Raw genomic sequence first — 9,785 nt, 5'->3', positions numbered from 1 at the left:
GTCTGGAACCAGCTTCCAAGTGAGGTGGTGCAGGCTCCCACCCTGGGGGTTTTTAAGAGGAGGTTGGATGACCACCTTACTGGGGTCATTTGACCCCAGTGCTCTTCCTGCCATGGCAGGGGGTCGGACTAGATGATCTGCTCAGGTCCCTTCCGACCCTAGAAACTATGAAACTATGAGCAGGGGTTTGTTGCATTAATGGTGGAGCTTGGGGTAGGAGGAGCCAGGGCTCAGTGGGCTGCACCTTGCTGGGGAACTGCACCCCTCCATGCCCTGCAGATGCCTTGTGAGTGGAGGCTTGCGTGCTGTACAGGAAAAAACACTTTTTCCCAGAGATCCATAGAAGGTGAGAAAAGGTTAATGTGGGAAGTTGCCATGGTCAGGCAGGAGATCTGGACAATATTGTGTGTGTGCCCTGCTTATTCCCTCCCACACAAAGGGGTGGGTGTCAGTAGGACAGCTCTGATCTTTTTGTTTCCTTACAGCCCCCATGTTGGATGAGTCAGTAATTATCCAGCTAGTAGAGATGGGCTTTCCCATGGATGCCTGCCGCAAAGCCGTTTACTACACAGGGAACAGTGGGGTTGAAGCTGCCATGAACTGGGTCATGTCACACATGGATGATCCAGGTATGAGAACATATGATCACAATGAAGCCTACACCCCTGGGTCAGTGTGGTGCACATTACAGCCTCTCCCAGCAGTAGCTTAGGCCTTAAAACACAAGCCACTCAAGTTTTATACTCTGTTTTCTGCTTCAGATTTTGCCAATCCTCTGGTTCTTCCGGGGTCCAGTGGACCAGGTTCCATCATCACCTGTCCAGACCCCCCTTCAGAAGACAGCGTGGCCACCATTGTCTCCATGGGCTTCTCCCGGGACCAGGCTATGAAAGCACTTAGAGCCACGGTGAGGGGCAAGGATGCAATCATAGCGGGACAGTCCCTCTGAATTGTTGCTACATCCTAGTCTTTTGTAGCTGTGAGTGGGATAGTATGCTTGAAGGAGGAGGGACTCAGAAAGGTGAGGGGTTCTAGATGTCTCAGTCTCTCCCTATTTGCTGCAGAATAACAGTCTGGAGCGTGCTGTGGACTGGATCTTCAGTCACATTGATGACCTGGATGCAGAGGCTGCCATGGATATCTCAGAAGGGCGTTCAGCAGCTGAGTCAATCTCTGAATCGGTTCCTGTGGGTCCCAAAGTGCGTGATGGACCTGGAAGTGAGTTCCCTTGCTTAGAAGCTGGAATTTGGTGTTTGGTCTCTGACCATGGGGTTCAACTTTCCTTCCTCTCAGCTTTTCTCTAACCCTTGGGCTTTACGTTGCCTGAGGTTCTAGCACTTCTTAAGAGTCGATTTGGCTGAGTGAGGCAGCATGGTGGAAAGAAAGGGTCTGTGCCCAGTGGGACATGGGGCCTATTTCCCATAGTCTGGGAATCATCAGAAGGATGAGTGAAAGGTAGAGGAATGTGATATCTAGTGAAAAGGAGGTGAGGAGGGTTCTGTTTCCTTCCCCCAATTCTCCTCTTAATTGCCTTGGAGGCTGCTGTTTTTCAGTCACCATCAGAACTTGAGTTCTAGTAGCTAAATCTTAGAGGGATTAATGCCCAGGCTACTAAACTTACTTGCTGTGCTGGGTGGAGAATCCAAGTCATTATGATGTGTGAGCCAGCAGATGTGTGAGCCAGGTCTACTTTATGGGTTTCCCCTCCTCCACCTGCCACATACATTGGGTACAAGGAGAAGGCAGGCAGGGGATTCTTGCAGGAGTTCTTCCCCCCCCCCCGCCGTCTTTGAGGTCATCTAGTTCTACATCAGTCCCATCCTCAGCTATGATGCATTCTGGCTTCCAAGTATTCCTCAGTGTCAAGGATGCTTAATGGGCTCTCCAAGGAGTCTTGGGACAAAAGCTCTTCTCTAGAGATGGCTGCATGATAGTCTTGGGGTATGTAATCTCTCTCTCCTTTCTCTATCTAATCACCTTTTTCCCCTTTACTTCCTCAGAGTATCAGCTATTTGCCTTCGTCAGCCACATGGGCACTTCCACCATGTGTGGCCACTATGTCTGTCACATAAAGAAAGATGGCAGGTAAGAGCAGCCTTGAGGAGGCAAGAGAGTTGTAAAGGAAACAGATTTATGTGTTGGTGGCCTAGTCTTCCAGAGACGGAGTGGCCTTTGTCACCAAAGAAGGACAGGAAAGGGAGAGGGCCATCATGCTACCTAGGAGGAGATGGGAATGGGACACTGGAACCTGGGATGGACAGGCTCGCATAACTTGTCTTCCTTAAGTTCTCCTTCTATTTATGTTTCTAGGTGGGTGATTTTCAATGACCAGAAAGTGTGCGCCTCTGAGAAACCCCCCAAGGATCTTGGGTACATCTACTTCTACCAGAGGATCCCCAGCTAGGATGTTCTCCTGCAGCGTGGGGAGGGGGAGCAAACTGACAGCACGAGCAGGGGGAAGATGGTCAGGATAAGTACAGAGAAGCAGGGCACATTCATTCTCTCCCCCTCCACCTCTGTGTCTCCATTTATGCCACTGCTGCAAAACTGGGGCCTGGATTCCATGACCTAATAAATGGGGGGAGGGGGGGAGCTGGGGCCCCTATGGACATAAGTGGACAGGGGTGTGGGAATGGATTTAAATTTCTATATAGAGTGTCTCCTTATTGCCCCTCCACCACCTCAAGACACACGTAGCCCCTAGTGCTTTGCTGCTTGGTGTAATGATGCCACCCCCTTTCTGTCTGGAAGGGGAGGGGGGCTTGTGTGTATGTGTGGCTTTGTGTATCCTGGGTGGACTTCTTTTTTTCTCTCCACCTTCCTAGAAGTGGAAGCTGTGCAGGAAATAAGGTGGGCCATAAGTAGCATTCTTCTTGTGTGCCCTTAAATGCCAAAATACACAAAGGATAAAATAAAGGTCTAAATACCCCCTTGCTTTAGCGCCTCTCATGCATTTTATTGATGGTCTTTATTAGCTAAGGGTCTCTGAGCTCTCTACTTGTCAAAACTCAAAGCTCGGTGTATAATGCTCACTCTACCAATGGCAGTTCTCTTGTATCTCAGTTTGGTGTAATACAGCCTAGGTAGAAAACTTCAAAATAAAACTGATGTGGTTCCTTCAGCCCCCTTCCTGCCCCCACCCTTCTCCCATGATACAATATTTGGGCCTTAGCTTGCAAGAGACACATCTATTGAGAAGTGCACGAGGTTGTGCTCCTTATGGGTTGCACCATATTTATTAACCAGCCAGAAAGGGTGTCTGTCCCAAGACTGTGAAGGTTAGTCTGCAGCTGTAAATTTTTTTGACCTTGCTGCTTGTTGATGCCCATGTGATCATGGCTCCAGTAAGTAGCCTACAGTGTCTTGGCTATAACAATCCACGTTCTTCCAGGTTTGGGATTTGGTGATTGCTGTTTCAATAGTAAGGAATAGAGGCACATCCCTTGAGGAATCTGTGTGTGTGCAAAATGCAGCTTTTGCAGCTGCTCCTCAGGGCAGCCCTGCTCATTGTGAACCTCTGTGTTCTGTATTGGTTTTCTGTTGGAAAAGCCAGGTCTGAAGCAGACACATTTGTTAGGTGATAGCTTTTATTAAATCAGCTTAATAATTGCGTAAGAGGTTAGACAAGCTTTTGGGCACAGAGTGCCTTTCCACAGGTCCAGAAAAGAAGTATATACAGCCTGCGTTAAGTACCAGTTACTTCAACCCTGCTACAGGTCTCCTCATTCAAAGCCCTACCTTTGGCTGATCTTGAGTAACTGTCTCTCTCTTCCCCGCTACTGTAGGTGGTTTGTTCCTCCTCTTTGCAGGAGGAGGATGATGTGGGTGGTTTCCAACATGGTAGAAAAGCTTATTTTGTTTAGCAGAATTCTGGAGCTGGAAAGTGTCTGGATGTCTATGTTCTAGCTATCCATAAAGGAATCATGTAGAATACACTCTGGACATTGTTTCTTGTCACTTTTATCCCCTCTCTTCAAGGACATTAGCCACAGTCTCCTTCTGGGCCAGTCTGACTTCCTTTTTTTGCTGCTTTTTCCCCCTTACTGCACACACCATTGAGCAGAGACAGAGGGTCTTTTATTGTCTGTGAATTGAGGATTGTGCAGTGTTGTATGGCACTGGAGCAAGTGGCTGGGATCCACATTGCAAGCTTGTTCCATTTTCTGGTTTCTAACAGTGTTGGAGGAAAGGCCAGCTTTCCTATTAAGATTGCCAAGATTGCTAAACAGAGTATGTTCTTCTGGTCTGATACGAGTCCCCTGGAGCTGTCTCTTGTAGAGAAAATGAGCTACCTTGAGAGAAACTGAGGAGGAGGATGGTGCACCTGGAGCCATTGAAAATACTTAAGCAGCTTTTAAAATCTTTGGCTCCAAAAAATGAAGCCATCATTTCTGAGAGGGTGAGTCTGATAGTGACAGTACTGTTATTTTACTTTACAGAGCTGGAAACAAGCATGGAGCAGGGCAAGTTGTTCCAGGTTGTAGACAGATGAAACGATTGTACTGAGCTAAAAGGGGGCAGGAGAGGGGACTTACTGCTCTTGAATGTGTCAGCTCAGCTACTGTAATCGTTCTGCATGTCTGCTCCTGTTCTAAGCTGCATTAAGGCGGCTTACTTCACAATGAAATAACTGATAACTTCTTGAAGGTTAGCTTCTATTTGCTGCAGGATAGAGCAGCTGCAACAGATCACCTTGCAAATGTAAGATTGGAGGGGGCCTTTCCTGAGCCATAGACAGCAGTCCCCTGGGTTCATAAGCAGTTGGTTGCCTTCAGAATTCCCAAAATTGCCACTTCAAATCATTGCACAGAAGTCTGTGGCACAATACCAGAAGCACCAAGACTGCCCTACAGTGTGCCACAGGCAGAACTGAAGGAGACATCTGCCAGCATCCTGCCACTGCACTTGTATGGAAATGGTTAGTATCTGCTCAGAAGATTCTAGGAAGAGGACCATCCCCTCCTTTTCTGCAGAAGAATATTTTTAAAAATCACACAGTCCTTGCTATTTTGACCTAGGAAGAGGTTTTCTTCCTGACCACAAATTTGATTACTTGTGTGATCCTTGGAAGAAGACCAAGATGCTCCAGCCAGGAAGCTTAGGTTTTTTAAGTGGCAGTGTACCCTGTACACATCAGTGTACCCTGGCCTTAGCTGTAGCCAAAATCCTGACGCTTAACAGGTAGGCAGTCCCCTCTTCCTCCAGAAGTCACTATTATTTGAGAGAAGAAAAAAGTTTCCTTCCTTGCTTCTACAGGCAACCAGCTCTGTAGCATGATATTGCCAGACACTTAGCACATAACAAAAAATGGTTGTTGAACCAGAAATCTCTGTCCTGTCATTCCCTCTCTTCCATGATCTGACTGAGTGCAGGTTCTTTGCTCCCACTGCTCAGCTCAGGAGACAATTCCAAAGCTTCATGATGCTGCTAGGTAGACTAGAAATGGGAAATTAGAAGATAATTTCTACATTTGTACATAGCCAGCTCTTAGCTGGTGGGGGGAAGGGGGGGTGTTCAGCTGAAAATGCTTTTCTCCTTCCCCAGTATTCCCCCTGTGAAGGTATTTGTAAAGAAAGGGTGATGATCAGATATCCTCAGTCTCCATTTTAAATTCAGCAAGCCAAGCTCTTCTATTTTTTCATAAGAAAAAGTCCTTAACCATCTTAGTGGCCTTTCTTTGTATCCATTCCAGTTTAAGCTTATCCATTTGGAACACTGGCAACCAGAACTGCTTACTGGGTTCTTCTAAATGGGGTCTTACCATTACTTTCTATTAGTGCCTCCTTGTCTCTATTAAATCTACCAACATAACAAATCCTAGGGATTGCACTGGCATTTTTTCATAGGTATGTCAAACTGGCAGTTCAGTCATGTTGCAGTCAACCAGTACCCCCAGATTGCTGTCTTCCCTTGTTGACTTCAATCTCTGCACCCCCATTTTACAGCCAGTACTTATAATTGATCCTTAAACGCATGACTTTGGGTTATTAAGCGTCATTCCACTTTTCATGCTCTATGCACAAGATTATCTACATCTTGTATAATGATCTGGTCCTCATTTAGACATTAAATGTAATTAGACATTAGTCTGACACTGTCATGCTCTTATCAAATGCTTTGATCAAAAGCTGGCAAAACACTTTTTTGTTTAATTTTTAAATTTTTTTTACTCCTTATGTCTTATGACTATTCTTTAGGATCTGCTCTAAGACCTTAGCTACCATTGAAGTAAGGTAACAGGCCTATACCTGGACCACTTTGTTGTCCCTTTTTAAATAAAATAGGCACTATACATGCTGTTCTCCTGTCATAGGGCACTGACGTCAAGGTGTGAAGATAAAGGTGGTGAGCAGTTCCCCATTTCCCCTCCATCTCTGGTTTCCTTGCCTCTACCACAACAGAAGAATGGCACAACCAGAGGAGGCAAGAGATCTCATGGTGGGGGAGACTCGATGAGAAAAGTGGGGAAGAACAGCCAAGGAGGACATGATCATCACATGGTAGAATTCATGATTCTAGACAGGAAAGGCAGGAGGCTACCAATGACGGAATATGATGTAGGGACAGCAAATGCAGCGTGAGCTGCCAACTGTGTGCTGCAGCACAAAATGACACTCTCCAAGAGGAAGATGGGCAGCCAGTGTTAGGCCTATTCCAGACAGAGCCGATTTAGCTGATGAAAAGTTCATAGTTTGATCGTGGTATGCAGTCACTCAGGTGCTGGAGGGAAATGCCTTAGTGGGGAAGCTGATACTGAAGGGGATGCACCTATGGGGCCTGGTAACAATGTTCCAACTGCTGGGGCATTGAGAGAGGGACCTGTACTTCAGGGTAAATGAATTGATTAGAAACATTTTTGGGTAGCTCGTGCCTTTGGACAAGGGAAACTGACAGCTCTTAGAAGCATTTCTGCACCTGAGGCCAAGGATCAAAAAGGCAACGCTTTCTTATCTGGTCTGGCATGAATTGCTGGAGAACCGCTTCAAACTCCATGCAGTTATTTTAGCCCCACTGGGATGAAGTTCTGAGTGAGTTGGGAATGGGGACAAGCAAGTATAGTTTTGTGATTTGCATGGCACGTGGCACCCCTACCAGCTTATCTATCGACCTAGTTCTGTGAGCATTGCTGATGAGAGAGTGTGTATCTTGTACACTGGGTAGTCAAAGAGATGCTGTAAGTGCCTGGTGTCTGTTCGTTTTGCACTTTTGTGCCCATTCAGTGATACAGATGTAGTCAGCAGTGATGTCTGACAGCTGGGTACACATTAATTACTTGTGGAAAGCAGGAGCACAGGGAAGTGGTTTGTCTTAGAAGGGAACAGCTATGGTTGGACACTGAGGATAACAGAAAATGTGTATTCTGCCCCCTGAGGGAGACAGGGTGCCCCTCTGGATATGTAAGAAAGCAGATGAAATAGTGGGGTTTACGATGTATTAAAGTGGGCATCACAAGTGGAGGTTGTGGGCAAGCTAAGTCCTGGAAAGGAAGGGAAAGGTGCTGCAGGCCTCAAAGATCTCCTTAATGTGAGGGATTGTTGGCTTAGGTAGAGCCTTGCATAGCCTTGGGATTTTAGATAATGTTTTTCCTCTGCCACAAAAGTCATTACCCTTTTTAGATTGGGGCATAAATCTAGGCTACAGAAGCTTTATGAAAGACAGTGGTTTTCAACATTTTTAGAGTCTATGCACCTGTTATATTAAATTCGAGGCCCCCCTCAGAAAATGCCAGCTCTTTAACACATTTTTTGACTACAGAAAAATACTAGAGCAACTCTTCTGTTGCGAAGAACTCAGAAACACTACAGCAGGCCAGAGTGTTTTTAATGCTATGGATTCCTATTTGAAATGTCTGAATGTATCTTGTGAATCATGTTTGCACATCTAACAGTGCTAATATTATGCAGCATCTTATGGTACCCTTGAAAGGATCTCAGGGCACCTCTGGGTGCCATGGCACCCTGGTTGAGAATCACTGGTGTAAAGAAAGGGACTCGTGCAGGACACAACAGAGCCCACAGATATATCTGACCATTGTTTGGGGAGGGGCGTCTTTAAAACAGACCTCATAAGTATGCCAAGTGCAATGCAGGAATAGTTTTCTAGCTTGTGTAAAAGCACAAGAGTCAAAGATTCACAGAAAAGATGTAGAAATGATACAACAGGAATGTTGATTCTGTTAACAAAAGGGGATAGATATTTTCCAGAAAACTGGAAGCTACCAGCGCTAACGAACATAGATGTTAAGATCATTTTCATAGGTGTTGCTTGCAGACACTTTTTTTTGGGGGGGGGGGGGGGCAGCATTGTTCCTTGATGCATTTGGCTTGGTAAAGCATGGTTAAAGGGAGACGCTGCTAAAACTGTCAGCTTCAAGCTTTGAGATGGGTGTTTAAAGCAGATCAAGAGGCCAAAGGAAAAAATATATTTGTTTATTAGGCCAGAGGTAAGCCCTTTTGATGGAGTGGCTCATGGCTATTTGTAAGGGGTATAAAAGAAATACAAGATGCCATCTTCACTTCAAACTCTATGCAAACTTTGTGCTGACACAAGTACACTACTGAATAATAGATTGATGGCACAAATCCAATTCTTTTGTGAGCAAAGGTGAGACAGGTGTGTATCTTAGCCTGGTATTATACATTTTTGCCAGATGACAGGGAGGGCATCAAGGCAGAGATTTGTTTTGTGACCTGCACCCTGAGTCCACTTTTCCTAAAGCAATTGCTTTTGTAGATGATGTTACAGTGATGATGACAACCTTGAGGAAGAAACCAAGCGACTCCAAGTGTGTATGCCTACTGATGAAAACATCTTTGGGCCTTTGTAGTATGTTAAGTGCAAGACTGGCTGGGGTCATGGCTTTTAAAAACTGGTGGGAATCATTATGTGTACAGAGGTTGTGAAGCCTCTGGCTGAGGAAAGTCCAGTGTTCCTAGAGCCAGCCTTTTTGACAGGGATGGCACAAGATGAGCCCCACACCCTCCCCAGGTGCCACTCCCATCCCCTTCCCATACCCAATCTGCTGCTTTTGGTTTCTATTCTGTGGTCTGATTTGATGTTCTCTGCTCCCTCCCCAGTCTGTTGTCTGCTGTGCACCACAGGAACCCTGTGTGCTGCTTGTGACATGCTTGACACAGGTTGGCCACCCCAGCCTAGATAATCCAGATGGCAGGGGGAAAGGGGGGAATGTAACAGCTTGTTAAGCGATGCAGGCTGGTAGAGGATATGATTGAGTAGCAGAAACAGGCACCTTGGGCCTGGTCATGTGTGGTACAGGTGCATGGTAGTCTCTAAACTACATCAGCAATAGCAGATCCCACTGCTGTCACAGTACAACCATTTGGACATCCTTTGTGATAGCAGAGGACAAACTGTCAGCACCTCTTATCCTAAGGACCTTTTGGGGGCTTTGCCCTGTGACATCTGAATGCTCACATTTTGTCTGGGGTGGTGGAATGTTTTCTCGTGGGACAAGGGTGATGTCTGTAACCAAATGGTCAGGGTTTGGAGGAGAGGGTGAAAGCATCAGGCCCTAGTAGAGACCTGTGAATGACAAAACAATACAGTAACTGATGTCTAGTGTGACAGCAACTACCTGTTTGCTCTAAAGAAAGGTGAGTGAATTGACATGGGATGTAAGATGAGAAGATGGGCCTGGAGTGGGTATATAACAATATCATCTATGCATTTATATGAACTTTTTAGGGGAGGCAGGTGGACACGAGCCAGGGGGGTGGGACTGGACCTGAAGGGGAAGTAGGGTGGGAAAGGGCCTGAAAGCTTGG

At 46.1% G+C, this 9,785-nt stretch overlaps 1 protein-coding gene across 1 annotated transcript in view; it reads left to right on the top strand.

Annotated features, from left to right (window-relative positions):
• USP5 (ubiquitin specific peptidase 5) overlaps nucleotides 1–2,935 on the top strand; it is a gene marked incomplete at its 5' end in the record, with an annotated part of 36,011 nt that extends 33,076 nt beyond the window's left edge. Inside the window, 5 exons of the mRNA XM_019526682.1 lie at nucleotides 486–629; nucleotides 762–907; nucleotides 1,065–1,218; nucleotides 2,001–2,085; nucleotides 2,311–2,935. Coding sequence (XP_019382227.1) covers nucleotides 486–629; nucleotides 762–907; nucleotides 1,065–1,218; nucleotides 2,001–2,085; nucleotides 2,311–2,404 — 623 coding nt within the window. The remainder of the gene's footprint in view (nucleotides 1–485; nucleotides 630–761; nucleotides 908–1,064; nucleotides 1,219–2,000; nucleotides 2,086–2,310) is intronic.
• Nucleotides 2,936–9,785: the final 6,850 nt, after the last annotated feature.

The sequence above is a fragment of the Gavialis gangeticus genome, unplaced genomic scaffold (genome assembly GCF_001723915.1).
Source record: "Gavialis gangeticus isolate Ggan-Ray unplaced genomic scaffold, GavGan_comp1, whole genome shotgun sequence".
Lineage (NCBI taxonomy): Eukaryota > Metazoa > Chordata > Crocodylia > Gavialidae > Gavialis > Gavialis gangeticus.
The sequence above is the reverse complement of the archived record's forward strand: the minus strand, read 5'-3'. Positions and strand labels throughout refer to the sequence as shown.